General features: G+C 43.0%; 1 protein-coding gene across 1 annotated transcript in view; it reads right to left on the bottom strand.

The window, feature by feature from the left end:
* Positions 1–16,409: 16,409 nt before the first annotated feature.
* ENPP6 (ectonucleotide pyrophosphatase/phosphodiesterase 6) overlaps positions 16,410–18,697 on the bottom strand; it is a 103,789-nt gene continuing 101,501 nt past the window's right edge. The window contains exon 8 of the mRNA XM_008517262.2: positions 16,410–16,764. Coding sequence (XP_008515484.1) covers positions 16,559–16,764 — 206 coding nt within the window. The 3' untranslated portion in view covers positions 16,410–16,558. The remainder of the gene's footprint in view (positions 16,765–18,697) is intronic.

Raw genomic sequence — 18,697 nt, 5'->3', positions numbered from 1 at the left:
AGTTATAAATTCACAACCTAGCCACTAGGAATGCTACTGGGTATGTAGTTGTCTCGAAGTCTTCTTAGGGGACAGAACTGGAAAAGATATATTTAAAGATAAAATTTCTCAGAGTTTTTACGGATATTTCTAATTCAAATTCAGGACATAGAGGTTTTATTTAATCTCTTCTGGTTACATCTTCATCTCCTTTCTTCTGCACTGAGAATCCTGGTTCTCAATGACATGGGGATGATGTAACTAGAGTATCTCATATCAACTCATATGATTTATTCTACATTACTTACACAATCATCTCAGAATAACAATATGAATATTCTCACCACCAATATGATTACTGACAGCAATTTTTTTTTTTTTTTGATGAGGAAGATTGGCCCTGAGCTAACATTTGTGCCCATCTTCCTCTGTTTTGTATGTGGGATGCTGCCACAACATGGCTTGCTAAGCAGTGTATAGGTCCGTACCCAGGATCCAAACCTGCAAACCCTGGGCCACTGAAGTGGAGTGCATGAATTGAACCACTATGCCACCAGGCCAGCCCTGAATGCAGTTAATCTTTTTTTTTGCACATTCTCTCCTCATTTACCTTCACCCCACTCACCATTTGTTGGATTGGCCAAATCCCACTCAACTTCAGCTGTTCACTTCAAATTGACCCTTCCTCTTTTTTTTTTTTTTTGAGGAAGATCAGCCCTGAGCTAACATCTGCCACCAATTCTCTTTTTGCTGAGGAAGACTGGCCCTGAGCTAACATTGGTGCCCACCTTCCTCTACTTTATATGTGGGACGGCTACCACAGCATGGTTTGATGAGCGGTGCCATGTCTGCATCTGGGATCCAAACTGGCAAACCCCAGGCCACCGAAGCGGAACATGCACACTTAACCACTGCACCACCGTGCCAGCCCCAACCCTTCCTCTTTTTAGTGAGCACACAATGATGATTTTGAGATTCCCTTGTTCTTAGGTCCATCAGATGCCCCCTTTCTTCTGTCTGCTTCTTCTCTTGCAGATTCTGACACAACGCAGGCCTGATAGATATTGGTAGTTTGTCCCCACCCGCTTGCATCCTGGGATTCTTAGAGATCCTTTGTGATCTAGTTCTATCATAAATGTTGCCTTGAGTTGCTGATTTTGCTGTTCAATTGTTCCGCCTGTTGTTAACGTGAGGATTCAGGGAGATTAAAAAAAAAAAAACAACCATCTGTCTCTGCTGCCATCATCACCTTCCCAGAATCCTTTTCAATTTTATTTTAGGAAAAATTTAAAATGAGCATTTGAACCTGGGACCCCCTGCCTACCACCCACAATCCCAGCCTTGCACGACTCCTGGTTTACGGCAGGTTGCATGTCCTCCCATGCTCAGAACTCCACTTCTACCTGTGTTGTCTCAGTGCCCATCCATAAGCCACCATTGCCTTTTCATATCCCTGAAGCAGCCTGCACCCACACTGAGCGACCCACCTGGGTTGTCCGGGTGATGACTTCAGGTGCCAATCCTTGCTTCATTACTGCTCTGATTATAAAGTTGCACAGGTTTTGAGAGATTGGCTTCAACCTTGTTTTTTCCACAAGCCCTAAGACATTTAGTGCACAGCTTTACAGGATGGGAAGAGTTTTGGTAAAACATAGACCATGCTATCACAGAAATGGTGCTCATGTTCATGTATGACACATGCAAAAGAGACTTGGAAAATAATCGAGAATCAATATATAGAAAACCGTGTGGGTGAAAAAAACAAGACAAATGTTAACTCAGGAAAAACACATGGCTATTGAGAGGGGAGAGAATATAGCAAAGTGAACAACATAGATGCAATAACATTCTAAACACTGATTTTCACTCTAAGACTTGTGAAAGAATCACAGGGAGAGGAAAAGACTGGTGCAGTGGGCATAAAAATTCAATAGTTATTGCCTAAAAATGTAAGAAATAGTGTCATAAGCATATTGGCTGTGAACAGAATATAGAGATAAATATCAGAGGGAAAAAAACAACGCTCAAAGATCAAGCCTAGGATTGAAAGCCTGGAATCAAGCCCAGAGGACTGAAAAGAACAGAGTGTGGGATTGCTGCTTTTCACTATAATCCCTTTGGCACTATTTGATTTTTTAAATATGTGCACGTGCTGTTATTTCGTTAATAATTTGAGAAAACATTTTAAAGACCATCCTGAGTTTAAGGTTAGGTCTATTTTTCAGCGTTCTTATATAGAGTGCCAAATTGTCCTCAGAAGGACACACTGATTTAATGGTGTTGGGGTCAGGTATCCCCTCCTGATGGGTCCGGTCATGTGGATAGACAATGCTCCCGATATCTCCCCACTACAACTACTGAAAAAACTTTTGCTGATTTGATAGGCAAAACCAGCATATTATTTATTTACAGTTTTGATTATTTGTGAAGTTACAGTATTATTTCATCTGTTTATTACACATTTGTATATGGTAATCTATGTCCTTTATTTATTTACTGGAGTCTTAATGATTTTCTTATCGATGTGTATAGGTTTTTTAAAGATTGAGGATATTCATCACTTATCTTATTTACTATAAGTCTTTTCAGTGTGTTCTTTTGTTTGTTTGAGAATCAGTTTAACTGAATTTTACTTTTTGACACACAGAAGTTTAAAAATTTTATGCTTCCTTTTGGTGGATGTCATTGCTTTTAAGCTTTAAAAGTTCATCTTCTATGAAATCTTGCCATTTGTGACAGCATTGATGGGCCTTGAGGGTATTATGCTAAGTGAAATAAGTCAGAGGGAGAAAGCCAAATACCGTACGATCTCCCTCATTAATAGAAGATAAAAACAACAACAAACAGTCACATAGAGAAAGAGATTGGTTTGGTGGTTACCGGAGGGCAAGGGGGAAGGGAGGAGGGCGAAAGGAGTGATTCGCACATGTGTGTCTCGATGGATGGCGACTAGTCTTTGAGTGGTGAACGTGATGTAATCTACATAGAAATCGAAATGTAATGATGTACACCTGAAATTTATATCATCTTATAAACCAATGTTAATGCATTAAAAAAATTTAATTAAATTTAAAAAGCTCATCTTCTCCCTCCCACCACCCACACCGGAGCCCAAAGATTTGATGACCAACATTTCATTATGACCCTTGTTTGGGGCAGCAGCCTTCTGCTGGGTTACAGACATTCCATATTTACAGGGCAAGACAGACGATGCTTCTGTTCTGCCACAGTGGGCACACAGGTTACGTAGAGACTTGCAAAGCCTCTGAAAATGACTCAGAGAAGAATCTCCTTCATGCTGACACACCTGCTCTCCGTGGCCCTTCCTACACCTGATCGGTGCTGAGCCGGTGCCAGACAGCCGCCCACAGGATGGCCTCTCCCTGGAAAGTGATGGGTCTGACCTTTCAAGATACAAATCCCTTCGCTGAATATTTGCACAGTAAATTTTATTGACTCTAAATAGCTCTCCCGATGTGAATTGTTGGGTCCCCCCTGAACTTACTACAGTGTGCGTTAATTTAATTGCTAGATTTGATTTTCTTAGTTCCAACTGACAAGTAAACCAGGTGAGATGATTTCCCCCAAAGACGAATTAAATTTCATCCTCCACAAAATTTTATATCTTGTGGCACGGAACAAGGCCTGTTGCTTTGCTGGCTGTACTCTCCCAAATATTTTGTTCTGGCTACACCGACAGAGCTGCTTCCTGTTTGGCGTGTAGGTATTTCTGACGAGGGTTAGTTGCAAACAGTCCATAGGAGGGCTCTCAATCACTCATCATTCACTATAGGGAGAGTGTTCATCTTCAGCGTGGTCTGTTTCCAAACAGAAGCCATCTTCTACCTGATTTTTATTACTTTGGAATTTCTTATAAAGTACTGAAGAACTTCCAGCACATAGAGATATATTTTTTGTAACATGACAGAATACAATGAACTTCCTAATCTAGACATGTTCTAACATTAAAATTATGCAAACCATCCATGCCCCCTTAGGATTCTTAGAAGGGCCTAATTTCTAATAATGTTTTTCTTCTTTAAAAAAACTTTTTTCTTCCTCTTGGGTGTTTTTCATTCCCGGTTGAACATTAGAACCACCTGGGGAGATTTTTTAGAAATACCAACACCTGGGCCCCCCTCCAGACCATTTGAGTCAGAACCTCCAGGGTTGGGACCTGGACATTAGTACTTTTAAATAATTTCTTCAGATAATTCTGAATCCAGGTTTGAGAACCAGTCCCCAAATTAAAAACTTTACTTCGTTAAGGTTAGTACTCAGTCCACATAGATAAACAGAGAGCCCTCCTGAGGAGCTTGTAGAGTCCGTTAGATGGGGTTTCGGGGTCATCAGTGGCAGCTCCAGAAATAGCGAGGAGGATCATGGGGTGACAGCTTGGGGAGGGGGTCCTCAGAGAATGTCTGAAGCCATTTACAAAGCAAGTGCACTGCTTTGGCTGTGCTTGCATGTTTTGGGGGTGGGGTCCTGAGGGTGTGCTGATGGAGACTGGGGGGCCTGGAGCAAGTTAAGCCAGCTCTGGAGTGCTTCTCTTCACACTCGGAGTCATACCCACCTGGATCTCTCTTTCCTAGCTAGGTGACCTTGGGCAAGTCATTTAATCTCTAGGCCCCTCGGTTGTCTGTGATAAACAAGAGGCACGGTGTGTAAAATGCATTTCATCGTACCAGGCACCAGGTAGGTGCTAGTTTTAGGATTTCCTCCATAAGTCATGGCCCGCTTCATGCAGCTTTCCAGAGACCATCAGGGAAATAATGTTTATGACTCGTTGGGGCTTTGACACCAAATCCCTCTTCCTTTGCTGAAATGGACTATGGTCTGGACTGTGATGAGCTTCCAGAATTCCTTCCGCTCCTTTAGTTTAAGAGCAGGTGCGGGATGGCTTCCTTGTCTCCTTCGCCCTGCCCCCTGCCCCCAGCCCTGTCCCTCAGGCTCTTGTCACCTACTGTGGGAGTAGAGGGGGTGCTTCTGAGCACCACCTTGTTCTGGGGTATGGTGGCAGTTCAGCTCCTGCTTGCCCCGCTGACACCACCCTGTGGCCAGACTTTCCTGAGCAGCAGAAGGGCAGGGGAGAGGTGTGAACAAGGCTATCCCAGGAGGGTATTTCTGAAACACCCTTCTGCTCTGTCAGCTCTTTGCCACCTCCCCCTGCCACTGACTCCCCATTTCTCGGAAGCAAAGGCAAATTGGACCTGGAAGGCGTGGGAACAGAGGAGACAGTGACTGGGGCTCTTCCTCCTCCTCCATAGGCTGGGTCCTGGGCCTTCAAGGCTTGAACTCCCTTCTGTTGTCTTTTCCAAGCCATAGGGAACTGACAGTACAAACTTGTGTTGGAGTCTTGTTGAAAAGTCGAATTAAACACGGTGAAGACAGAGCTAATTTATCTTTTCTTCCTTTCTTCCCATCTGTTCCACTTCCTCTTGTCCATGGCTCAAGAGGGGGCCTGCTGAAATGCTGAAAGAGAAACTCCTGCCCCCGGATTCTGTGTCACACAGCTAGTCATTTGTCAAATCCTGCTAGTTCCTACAAAATGGTTCCTGCTTTTGGCTCTTCCAACCCATCGCTGCTATGAGCAGCTCCAACCAGACTCAGGTGATCTTCTGACCAGAGGGCCCGAACCTTTTCACCTCATTCATTCATTCAATAATTCGTTCATTTGTTCACTAGACTGTCAGCTATTTTGTGGCAGACTTTGTTGGTGCTCCAGACTTTGTTTGGAGACGCCAAAAATGAAAAGACACAATCCCAGCATTCTGCTTAGCTTACAGCCTCGTTGGAGAGAATGCTTGAAAGCAAATTATTACAATGCAATGGGACTTGCTTTGCAATAAACAAAGCAACAAAAGAAAATGAGAGCATGAAGGATTCCCAGAGAATCTAGGTTATGAAGAACTAATAAATGTCTGCTAGACAGAGTGGGAAGGGGCATCTCAACATAGGGCCAAGGTAAGAGAGTTCAGAATGGCACATTCAGGGGGCTCAGATGAGAAATTCTATAGGAACATCAACAGATGTAGCAGGGAGTCAAACCACAGAACTGGATTGGAAGCAGAATTTGCAATATAATCCATAGAAACGAGAGAGACAAGAGTGGTTTTTAACCAGCTAAAGAACATGATCATTCTTGCTTCTGCTGAGAGATAATTATACAAGCAAGACAAAGAGCAGACTGGAGGGCAGACATCCAAAGGCCAAGAGCCCGGTCCCAAAGGAGGCAATGGACGAGGTGTCATTAGGAGCACAAGCAGGTGAACTTCCTGCCTCCAACTCCTCTGCTCTAGAACTGATGCCTTCTTTCACTGTGTTACTCCTGTTGTCTGTGAAATTCTCTCCATGCATTGCCAGTAGCAACCAGAATGTTTTGTTCCACAGCAATGAGAATTCAACTCTGCTAAAAAATGGAAAAAAAGAAATGACTACTGTGTAAATTCAGTGAGGACAGTAATGGTATGTATTCTCTTCTATGTATTCCCCAAACAAGTCAAAGTACCTGGTATGAAGAAGGAACTCAAGAAATCTTTCATGAGCTGGACTGACTCCGAAAGCAATTGGACTGTGACTGCTGTAACAAATTGTCACAAACTGGGTGACTTAAAACAACAGAAGTGTGTTTTCTCACAGTTCTGGAAGGTAGAAGTCTGAAGTCAAGGTGTTGGCAAGGCCATGCTCCCTCTGAAGGCTCTCGGGGAGGGTCTTTCCTTGCCTCTGCCAGTAACTGGTGGTTGCCAGCAATCTTTGGTGTTTCTTGGCTTATCAATGCATCACTCCAGTCTCTGCCCTCGCCACCACCTGACCTTCTTCCCTGGGTCTAAATTACCCTCCTCTTATAAGAACACCAGTTACTGGAGTAGGGCCCACCCCAATCGAGCATGACCTCATCTTGGCTTGATTACATCTGCAAAAACTCTGTTTCCAAATAAGGTCATATTCATGGGTGCCAAGGGTTAGGACTTGAAAATATCTTTTTAGGGGGCACAATTCAACCCACAACGAAGACTGTGGTGTGTGCTATTCTTCTGTCTCTCCCAGTCTGAGCCTTCTCTGGAGGGACTCATGCCTCATGGGCATGTTGTCCGCAGGGCAGCTCTCGGACTTCAAACAATTGTGTTACCTAGTCAGCATGCTCTTCTTAAAAAAAATTAGACGCATCTAGTCTTCAATTCTTTGAGGGCCTACTGTGTGCCTACCTCTTTCAAGATCTGTATATGCAGAGGTGAATAAACCAGACCTGGTCTCTGCCCTGATCAAATAAAACTATTTGGCTGTGTTTTAAACCTCCCAAGAGTATAACAAACTCTATTGGCAATTACATGACTAAAAAGTTTTAAGAGGAAAGAAAACTAATCATTCTTTTGCCAAGAGTTAAACCAAAACTCACGATTGGGAGAACGTTATTTCATAGAATTATGCCTTATCTAAGAAGGCTTCCGGCAAAAACGTGAAACCCAGTTTGGAGTGCCCTGGATCTGAGCACAACAGGGAGGCTGGGGGATCTGAAGGAGGGGCCAGTGCTGTGAGCTGCGTGGAGCGCCTTTCCAAGGACCAGATTACCGGCAGTTCTGCATGGCCTCATCGTGGATCAGGCCATGCTGAGTCCTCCTGAATCACCTTGGTGACACTGGAACCGCCACAGTGATGCTCCTTAAGAGCTCATCCAGGCCCAGTGAGTGTGCTGGGTGGCACAGAAAAGAAATGCCCCAGCAGGCATCCAGCATTCAGGGAATTAACTCCAGAACTGCCGGGGGTCAGTCTTTGCACCTTCCGGCTTGACTCACCATTCACTTCCCTTCCTGCCTCCTGCCTTTGATTTCAATCCTTGGATTCTGAATAACTCTTCTCTTTGGCAATATTGAGAGTGTATAATAAACGGCCTTACCATGGCTGACACTTATGAATAGGCCTATAGGCAGCTTCTCCAGCCAGACTAAGCCGATAGGGCCCCAGATAATGACAGCAAGCAAGGAAGTTGTGTCCTGGCCCAGGAAACCTCAAGTATGCCCTAGCAATGAAAGACAAATCTTAAGCCGCAAAATGAAATATATGGACATAAATGTAGTTGCCTGGTATAGCCCCCAAATAACGGAGCAATGCTACATCCCTCTACAGCTTTTTACTTGAAGACTCACAATATCTGTATATGAGAACTAAGGAGAGATTCTTGAAGATCATGATTTCTGGACACAAATTATAAGCGCCAACCCTAACGTGATGGTTACGATCAAAAATCCTAGCCAGTTTCTCAACTGTCGCCCCATTATATGTGTTAGGATTTTGAGACATTGTAACCTGCAGGTGAAGCTTAGTTTTCAATAAAAAAGAGCACCTTTCATCTCTGGCTACAGCCCAGTCTACTGCAGGCTGGCGCTTACTACTCATGCACCAACAGACTGCCCCCCTTTTGTAATTCCTGGGCTGGGGTTGTGGACATCAAGCATCTATGAAAAAATAGCTATATTTTCCCCCAAGCTTTCAAAAGAGATGTGATTTCATATTATTTTGTATTAATTTTATATTTACATTCATTTGTATGCCATTTTTTCAATCCTTAATTCTAAGACTTAGAAATGAAGTAATTAAACAAATCCATGGCCAGTGCATTCAAGTTCAGGACTCGTGGCAATGTACTGTGAGTGGCCAACATGAACTTTCTGCCAAAAGGCTCCAGGAGAATCGAGATGTGTGTGAAGTGTCTGGAAGCCCCCTATAAAAAGTTTTGCCCTATTTACTTTGAATTACTTTGGTATGAAAAGCAAAGATGTGCAGTGAATGCATAAATAAAATACTGAATTTAATAAATCGAATCCAAACCCCAGCTCTCCTGTACACCCAGTGGAAACCCTTGTCCTTATAAAGCCTATATGGTGTTACGGCATGATAGCATTGTGGCTGCATTGCTCTTCTCCAGAGCGAGCCATGGACTGTTATCATTTTCCGTATCCGTCAGCTTTTTTTGCTGTCTAGCCTGGTCAAGACCTTGCCCTGCTACTCCTTTAACAGCATGTCTCACAGTGACAGAAGTTGCTTCTGGATCTTGTACCGTCTAGTCCTCTCATTCAGGAATATGTATCGAGGTCATATGCTCAGGGCTGAAGATGCTGCATGTGATGGGGGAACTGTGCTCCCACTCCTGGTGCGTCCTTCCATCTGCTGTGGCACCAGCTCTGGCCTGTCTTTACACCTGTGTCTCCCCACAGGAGGAGATTTGCCTGATTGGTGAATTTGGGAAAAAGAACCCCTTCCTCTGTCCTTCGCTCTGTGACTACCTGTGCACAGGAAGCCCACGGTCCTCTCTGCTCCACCTCACTCTGAGTCTTACACACTTGGTGGGCATATTTGTGTAATTCAGAGGTGTGGCATTATAAGCCACTTTTTCCAATATCTATCAGCTTTAATGTGATAAAGGTGATGTTTTACTCTCCATCTAGCAAACCCTGGGTCTACCTCAGTTAGTTACAAAATTAGTCAGGGGGCAGGGATGTCAATTATTAGAGTTCCTCAAATCCTGACATTCCAGGAAGGAAAAAAAGGAAAAGAAAAGAAGGAAGGAAGGAGAGAAGGAGAGAGGGAGGGAGGGAGGGAGGAAGGAAGGAAGGACAGAAGGAAGGAAAGATGAAAGGAAGGAAGGAAGGAGGGAAGAAGGAGAAAGAAGGAAGATGAGAAGACAGGCAGGCAGGCAAGAAAGCTCTCTGCTTCCAAGGAAACTATAATCTAATGAGACAGAGATAAAAAATGTAATTGTTTCCATATTTAGCATGCAAAACAAACTCATGCAAAATAGAATATGTAAGAATTCTAGGAAACGGAAATAAAGATAATTGAGAGGTACATTTCTCAGTGCTAAAGGGAAACCAAAGTGAAGTAATTAATAAGGAAAAATAGGGTTAGATAAGAAGACCAGAGGTGAGATTAAAATGGTGAAGCAGGAGCTTTAAGAAGTGTGTGTAGGGGGTATAAAAATGGGAAGAAAATGCAATAAAATGCAACGTCATTCATGCGTTCAGTAAATACCACTTGAATACCTATTGAATGCCAGGCATTTTGCTAGATGGCTAAGACACTGTCACTACCTGTCTCAATAGAACTTCCAGTGAGCCAAATAGACAATATTAAATGATGACTTAAATTATTAAACGATTAGAATATGGACCAGTGTATGACAGAGAACCACAGGGCGTTTGCATGCAGCTAGTGTATAGAGGGAAAGTGTATATCCAGGGGGGCCTAACCTGGTCAAGGGGAGTGTAAGGAAGCAACATTTACCCTGAGACCTAAAGGAAGGGGACACTACTGTGGTGAGGATGGGGAGCTAATCAAGGAGGAGAAAGTGATGTGATTGACATGCCCGAAGGCAAGAAGAGCTTAAAGTATGAAAAGGAGAGTGACACGAGGTCAAGTTGACAGAAGGGCAGGCAGATCTTGCCAGGCCCAGCAAATCATGCTAAAAGTGTTAAATTAAGACATCAGAAAGTCGCTGCAGGCTTTAGAGCAGGGAGTACCTGGTCCGACTTGTGTTTTAGAAAGTCCCTCGAGTGGAAGAGAGGAGAACAGTTGGAACCAGCCTTAGGGATCTCAAGGAAACCTATTGGGAAGCCATTGCATAATGATACAATGGACCCTCTGGTTGGGAGACTGGTGAGAAGGGGCATGTGGGGCTGTTACTGGTTTCTGGGGCAAAGCTATAAGGATGCTCTTGGAGAGACTGGGAAAATTTGAGTGGTAAAGTTGGATAGAAACTGGACTCAGGCCATCACAGGGATCACGGTTGAAATGGGGCACCCCTAGAAGATGGCATAGGCTCCAGAGGTAGGGTACCCTGAGGACGCTTCCAGTGGACGTGAGCTGTTTTCAGGAAAAACATCTGTATTCATCTTCTATAGAAGATATTTCTCCTTGAATTTATGGGCTACTTATTGAAGTATTGCATTTCCAGTGTTGTGTAACCAGAAGTACAAAAATTCAAATTTCTAGAGTGATTATTACCTTTTTTTAAAAAAAGGAAGTGTTTATGTTCAACAGATCATTTTAACATTTCTCTAAAAAGTAAATATGCTTTGCAACAAACAATTCTGGGACAACTGGATATCCACATGCAAAAGAATGAAGTTGTATCACTTCCTCACACCATACACAAAAAATTAATTCAAAATGGAACATAGGCCTAAATGTAAGAGTTAACACTGTAACACTCTTAGAAGAAATTAGAAGAGTAAATCTTCATGATCTCAGATTAGGCAAAGCCTTCTTAGATATAACACAAAAAAAGCACAATTGACAAAAGAAAAACTAAATTGGACTTCATCAAAATTGAAAACTTTTGTTGCATAAAGGAGACCATCAAAAAGGTGAAAAGAAAACCCAAGAATGGGGGAAAAAAGGTATCTGCCAATCATATATCTGATGAGGGATTTTTATCTAGAATATATAAAGAATTCTTACAACTCAATAATAAAAAGACAAAAATCCAATTTAAAAAATAGGCAAAGGATTTGAATAGACATGTCTCCAACAAAGATAGATAGGGGGTCAAGGGGCACATGAAAAGATGCTCAACATTGTTCATCATTAGTGAAATGCAAATCAAAACCACATCAAAACAATGAGATACCACAACACACCCCCTAGGATGGCTACAATAAAAAAGGAGAGATAATAACAAGTGTTGGTGAGGATGTGGAGAAATTGGAACCCTCATACACTGCTGGTGGGAATGCAAAATGGTGCAGCCACTTTGGAAAACAGCCTGATAGTTCCTCAAAAGTTTAACAGAGAGTTACCATATGACCCAGCAATTCCACTCCACGTATGTTTCCAAGAGAAATGAAAACACATGTCCACCAAAACTCACACATAAGTGTTCAAAGCAGCATTAGTCATAATATTCAAAAAGTGGGAAGAAACAAATGTCCATCAACTAATGAACGGATAAATAAAATGCAGTATATCCATACAAGGGAATGTTATTTGGAAATAAAAAGAATGAAGTACTGATTCATGCTAAAACCTTGAAAATATTATGCTGAGTGGAAGAGGCCAGCCACAAAGACAACATACTATGTTATTCCACTTGTATGAAATACCCTGAATAGGCAAATCTGTAGAGACAGGATGCAGTTCAGCGGTTGCCAGGGGTGGTGGAGGGACGAAATGGCCGTGACTGCTAATGTACTAATGGGTATGGGGTTTCTTTTTGGGGTGATAAAATGTCTAAAATGGATTGTGGTGATGGTTGCACAACTCTGTGAATAGACTAAAGCCACTGAACTGTATGTACACTTTAAATTGATGAATTGTATGGTATGTGCATTAAATCTTGATAAAGCTGTTATATTTTTTAAAAGTAAATATGCTTAGTATATTTAAAATCTAATCTCCTTCCTTCCTTCTGTCCATCTGTCAAAGTTAAAAGCATCGGATAGAATATGTTTATTCCATTAAATCAAGTATAATTATACCATTGGTTGGGTGATAAGAAAGGATAGCAGCCAAAAGTGAAAAGTTTGTTTAATTTGAGGACCTGCAGATAAAGAGAGAGAATGTCTCAGGTGTAAGCATGTCTCCTTAATGACATTTATTCTTTTTTTCATTCAACCCATATTTATGGGGCATTTATTAAACATTTGAGGCACAGAACTAGGTGCTATTTTATGATCTCAAAGCAACATCTGAGTATATTTTTCATAGCATCTACCTGAGACCACGTTTCAAATGTTTTATAACCAGTCTGCCAAGGCTAGCCCCTCCCTTCCTTGTAGCAAGTAGTTTACAAGAGCTGACTTTGGTCTATCACAAATTGCTTGAAAAAATTAAACACGCATTCGCATTTGGAAATCTCTTGATATTTACGGAAATGCAAAACACTTTGTTGGAAAATTCATAAAAGAGCTGGGTGTCTTGACCAAAGCGTTTGTCTGATATCACTGTTGGGAATCTCGGACCCACAAGGACTGGGGTGTGGAGAAGCCAGGCTGGTCCGTTTGAGTTCCTCTCTCCATCAGTGGGCTTACACATCTGCTCTGGTTTAAGGAGGGCTGGGCGCTTGACCCAGCTGCGCTCAGTGGCCGAGGCCAGCCTAAGGGTCCCTGGAGAAACTGGCAGATTATGAAATTGCTATCAAGAGGCTCAGGTCTTCCAAGGTCAAATCGGAACCCATCTCTCCTCAGAGCAAACCCGAACCTTAGCCGTGTGACTTAAAAGTGTTGTCTGAGGCCCCATCCCAGATCCTCTGAACTTGTACCTCTGGAAGTGGGCCAAATGATGTTGACAATCTTAGAAACTTGCAAACTACAGTAGCCCCCCTTATCCATGGGGGGTACATTCCAGGACCTCCAGGGGACGCCTGAAACCGTAGAGAGTACCAAACCCTATATATACTATGTTTTTTCCTATACACATACTTATGGTAAAGTTTAACTTATAAATTGGGCACAGTGAAGATTAACAACAATAACTAATAATAAAATAGAACAATTATAACAATATACTCTAATAAAAGTTACCGTAGATCTTAGCAACCTCAGCACAGGATTTTTTTTCTTTCCATCTTAAGTCAAGAATGTTCAGCTTTTCACTTAAAGGAATCACTTTACGGCTTCTCTTTGGCATATCCGGATTGCCAGCATCACTGCTCCTGCGCTTTGGGGCCATTATTAAGGAAAATAAGGATTACTTGAACACAAGCACTGCAATACTGGCATAGCGATCTGATAACTGAGACGGCTACTCAGTGACTATACACGGATACAATGTGGATCCGCTGGACAAAGGGATGACTCATATCCCGAGCACGATGGAGTGGGATGGCTGGGGATTTCATCACACTACTCAGAATGGCACACAATTTAAAACTTATGCATTGTTATTTCTGGAATTTTCCATTTAATATTATTGGACCTTGTTTGACTGTGGGCAACTGAAACCACGGAAAGTGACCCCGTGGATGAGGTGGGGACTACTGTCCTGCCTATGACTGGAACTCAGATCTGATGTGGATTTCCAAGATCTCTTTAAAAGTAAAGAGTTGGGACTTTATAATTCAGGACTTTTGGAGACTAGAAAGCATTCCCTGGGCCTCTTCTAACTTACGCGTGAGTCTTCAGAACTGAATTGATTTGACTTCTGGAGATCGGGCATACAGGCAGGGAAGGTAGCCATTCACCTCATCTCCAATTTAAGGATCATTCCTTTCATTTACCTTCAGTATCTGCAGGTCAGTCCCATTATGTTCTTTCTGGAATTAGCAGTGGAGTAGTAAAATAATCCAGGAGAAAAGTTATCTATATATATTCCTAGCAGATTTTACTCCGATGGAACAAAACACATCCAGAGGAAGGAGAATTTTTCTGGGGAAAAGAATGTAACTTTAAAACAAAAACCAAAGAAAAATATTTCAGCCAGATAATTAAGCCACTAAAATGTGTGCATTATTTTAGGCAAAAACTTTTGTCACCATTCAGTGTTTGCATTTTCTTTGTTATTTACTAATGTTCTTGATTGCAAAAGTGTCTTATTCTTGTTAATCTATTTGAGATTCTTTATTGAGTATCTACACTTTGTCAGACAAATATCTGAAATTTTCTTATGTAACTCGAAGATTTTTAAGGATGAGTGAGGGGGAAATGGTGGAACAGAGCAAGAAAGACAAATGCAGGGCTGTGTACATGTGTGTACCCTGCTTGATTTTGATGACCCACTTTAATTGAATCCCTTGCATATCTTTTAGGGATCCTTCTTCACAAGGCAGGAAGGTGGGCTCCACTGAACTCATTAGAACACGTCATTTAAGGAGAAAGGAGCCTTTAACAATAGATGTCTGTTTCAGCAACCCCACCAGTGTTCTGAAGGCACTCATTTGCTTTCAACCAGATAACAAAGGCTGGATTGCCTTCTTCCCAATTGATTCAATGGTTTGCTGGCACTTTTAAAACATATTATATAAATCCTGAGAAATCTTTTGTGAAGAGAAATGCAATGTTTTTAAGCAGCAATCCTTTGCTCTCATGATGCAAGGCACAGAGACTGCTCCCCGCCTTCTTGAGTCAGAGCCGGTACCCATTTTCAAGGTAAACACCGCATCAGGGCTTCATGGTCCTGAGGAGACCTGATGTGCTGTCTTTTCCTGACAAAAGTCTCATTTGCAGATGTGCCTCACGGAGCGCGAACTCATCTTTAATGCAACGCAGTGATATGGAATAGATATATAAGTACCGTATCCACACATCTCATCATTTAAAATTCAGTTATCCGTTGTTTTACGACAAGATGTCCTACAGCAAACTAAGATGACTAAACTAAAAACATTTCAACTCGGGCTCAACGGCTCTTCTCAGGGATTCTCAAGAACATAAGTCTCTGAGGTGACACTCTGACCACACTGTGTCCTAATCGAAAGACGAGTTGGTTAGTGACTGGGATTCGGCTCCATCATTTTCTCTCCATTCCCTGTTCCCCTCCCCGCTACCATTTTTCCCTGGAATTCTGGGTCATTCAAGGATTCACATGGCTGTTGCTGTTAAACAAGCATTGCTCCAGGACACTGGTGCATAAAACTTAGGCTTAATGCATCACTATTCCAGGCAAAGAGCTGAGATTTCTGCAAGTAAGTCCACACTCTCCTTAGTAAGACATCCCTTTCCCAGCCTGTAATGATAGGTCCAGTATTGCTCTGCATGGGGACCAAAGAGTGGAGGTCTCTGAGCGAGCCTCCACACAGCAGATGGGCAGGCAGGCAAGCCACCCATCCATCCACAATATGCAGGACCTACTACGTGCAAGGCTTCCTACTGTGATACATGTGATAAGTCTCACAGAAGCCCATATCTGTTGTAAGCTTTTCTGCTCCTCAAGGCAAGGGAGAAATTTTTATGCACTGAAGACTTTGGGAGGGAACTTTCTTTCCCTTATCTTTCTTTCTTTTATATTTCCTATCTTTCTTTTATATTTTTTTCACCTTATCCTATGAGTTCTCTGATCTGTGGTGGTTTTGACTGACTGGTGACCCCAGCTAAGATACACTTTTTCTGGGACTTTGTAGGTGATGAAAAAACTCCATGAGCTAGGTTAGAAAAAGATGGCAGCTATTGCTTTCATGTGGACCTCCTTTTTCTGGGATGGAAGGAACAGTACAGGATTGTGGCCATAGACCCCAAGGATGGCTCCCAGGTTTAGACACAGCACAGACAAGGGCCTGCTTTGTGCAAGACAGGACAGAGAGGGCCCCAGGGCTGCTGTGCAACAGCCACTCAAAGTCTGTTTGCTGCAGGGGCAGGCCCCTACTCAGACGGTTCATCTGAGTAACGACGTGAAAAGAAAGAGGAAAATGACATACAGTCAAACAAATGAGAAGCTAGGATTTTCCTTACCTCCAGAAAAAACACATTTTGAGTTTTGATTTTTTTTTTTTTAAGAAATAAGACTTTTATGTATAGAATCATCCAAGGATAATATATTTACAATTTGTATGGTCTTGATTGTGTTAATGAAGCTATTATTCAAACAGAAAATGGAAACCAGCCCACCATGGAGGCACACAGGGCTGAGTGTTCTGGGACAACAACAGGAGCAGCTATGCAAACAGGAACAGGAGGATCAAGGCCACTGCACAGCTGCCTGGCAGGACAGACGGAGCCGAGCTGGCCTGGTCCTTCAGCATACACACCACCCTGGACCAGGACCCGTTGTTGGGCAGGGGGGCGATGCCTGTCACGTGGCACATGACATTGTAGACATCCACGGATCTGATCGGAGCAGCTCTGAAGTTGGATTTGAAATCTGAAAGACAAAGACAAGCCAACAAGCTGTCACAGTCACTCCCCTGGGAGAGACGGCTGAGTTCCCATACGGACGAATTATTCTCAGGCTCTAGGCAGCCTTGCGATTGGAAAATCAGCTCTGTCAGCGGGGTGTGGCCAATTGGTTGTGAACGTGGAAGAGTATCTGGAGGGCTACAGGTTTTGAAGGGGAAGTAGCTTTCTGTGGCTTATGGAGATAAATTTCTTTGAAAGCAAACAGACTCTCTTTGTGCATAACTGTGCCCCGTTTGTGACACCAGAGCTTTCCTGGAGGGGCAGAAGGGCCACCTGAAGCTGCTCATTTCTGCAGGGCACTGCAGAGAGCAAGTGTGGTCAGTTTGACTGTCTTGCTGGGCTCCCCCAAACCCTATTAAACAGTATGCTTATCTTCCAGAACACCTCTCTAACAGGGACTGGTTAGCCAGCGTACCTCACAACTCAAGACTGTTTCTCCATTTTCCTGCTACATTGAAGGCCCAGGACTTGATGGAATGTGAAACTGCATGGTTTCTTTGCTGCTGGCTAATTTGGCAGTTAAGAGCAATGGTTTCCCAAATACATTTGGAAGATCGATTGAACATTCCTTGGGAGCCTTTCACTGGCAGATAAAATAACTTAGCTGTGCGGAAAATACGTGAACTGGTATTGGAGTTAGACAGCCGAGTGAAGGCTCTGAGATGTCTAATGGAGAAGAGTATTGTTCTTCTCCTCGAGGCTGCACCAGACTCCAGCGGTCACACAGGATGTAAAGGGTGGGCTGGCCACTCACAGCACAGGAAGTAAGGGCGCTGAGGGAGGGATTTCAATCCAGATGCGCCTTCTCCTCTATGGAGACAAAGAAGATGCTGAATGCAAAGCGCTTGTCCATTTCAAGAGTTAATGTAAGAGTTTAGTAACATACATAACCAGCTTTACTTTCAGGCCCCAAAGCAGAGCTTCCAACACGATATTCAAAGCTGCCTTCAGGTGTAATTGAGGAAGGAGCCATTATCCATCAATAAAGGCCTGAGCACGTGCTGTTAGTCCATCTAAGACTCTCAAAGGAAATGGGTGGTTTGGGGGCTGTAAAGCCAAGTTTTCTCTCTCAGAAAATAATCTTTATAATTGCTTTGTTAAAATGATCACACATACTTTATCTAAAAAGCAAACAAACACCACCAGCAACATAGTCCAGAAGTGCCAACGCCAAATTCTGCTCTTGTATTAACCCTAAAATTACAAATACGAGATGAAGTTATATACAGAAAACTCCTCCACTTGGGGAGTGTGCTAGATCTGGGGCAACTCCCCAAGGGATGGGTTTTGCTCCCGTTGGAGAATTAAAGTTGAATTCAGTCTAAGAGGCTCATGAGCTGCAGCCACTGACTAGCTGGGTAACCTCAGGAAATGGGCATGGAGACGGTACCTAAGTCAGAGTTCCAGGCACACTCAATAAATGGTAGCTGTTATCGTTAAAAATATGTAGGATAAATGCCCAGCAAGGGAAAACTATGGATTACAAATATTCACCCTATAAATTAGATGTAGGGTTTACTCTACTTTTGGGGCAGGGAGGATAAGGGTCAGCATCACCTTAGGGTAAAAACTAGCTTAAAAAAATCCAGGACCTCCCTGGAGAGAAGGCAGGGTCTGCCCCAGAATGCTAGCCTTTCTTTATATCAAGGCAAATTTTACAACTAGATGAGGATGCTGGTTATACTGCCCTGGAGAGTCAGCTGCAGCCTGAGAAGTCAATGGAAAGGTTGCCCCAGTGGTATGGAGGCAACGTCTCTCCCTCCTTGTGATGTGCCATGGACCTGGATGTGAGAATCATCCTGGCCCATCACATGGTGGCCATGTCGTTGTCACGTGTGTGGAAGGGAGGGAGGATGCGTGGGCTGGCAGACAATAGTAAATCCAAGATATCTTTCCCC

Source organism: Equus przewalskii, chromosome 28, assembly GCF_037783145.1.
Source record: "Equus przewalskii isolate Varuska chromosome 28, EquPr2, whole genome shotgun sequence".
NCBI classification, from domain to species: Eukaryota; Metazoa; Chordata; class Mammalia; order Perissodactyla; family Equidae; genus Equus; species Equus przewalskii.
This window is presented reverse-complemented; position numbering and strand designations above follow the sequence as displayed.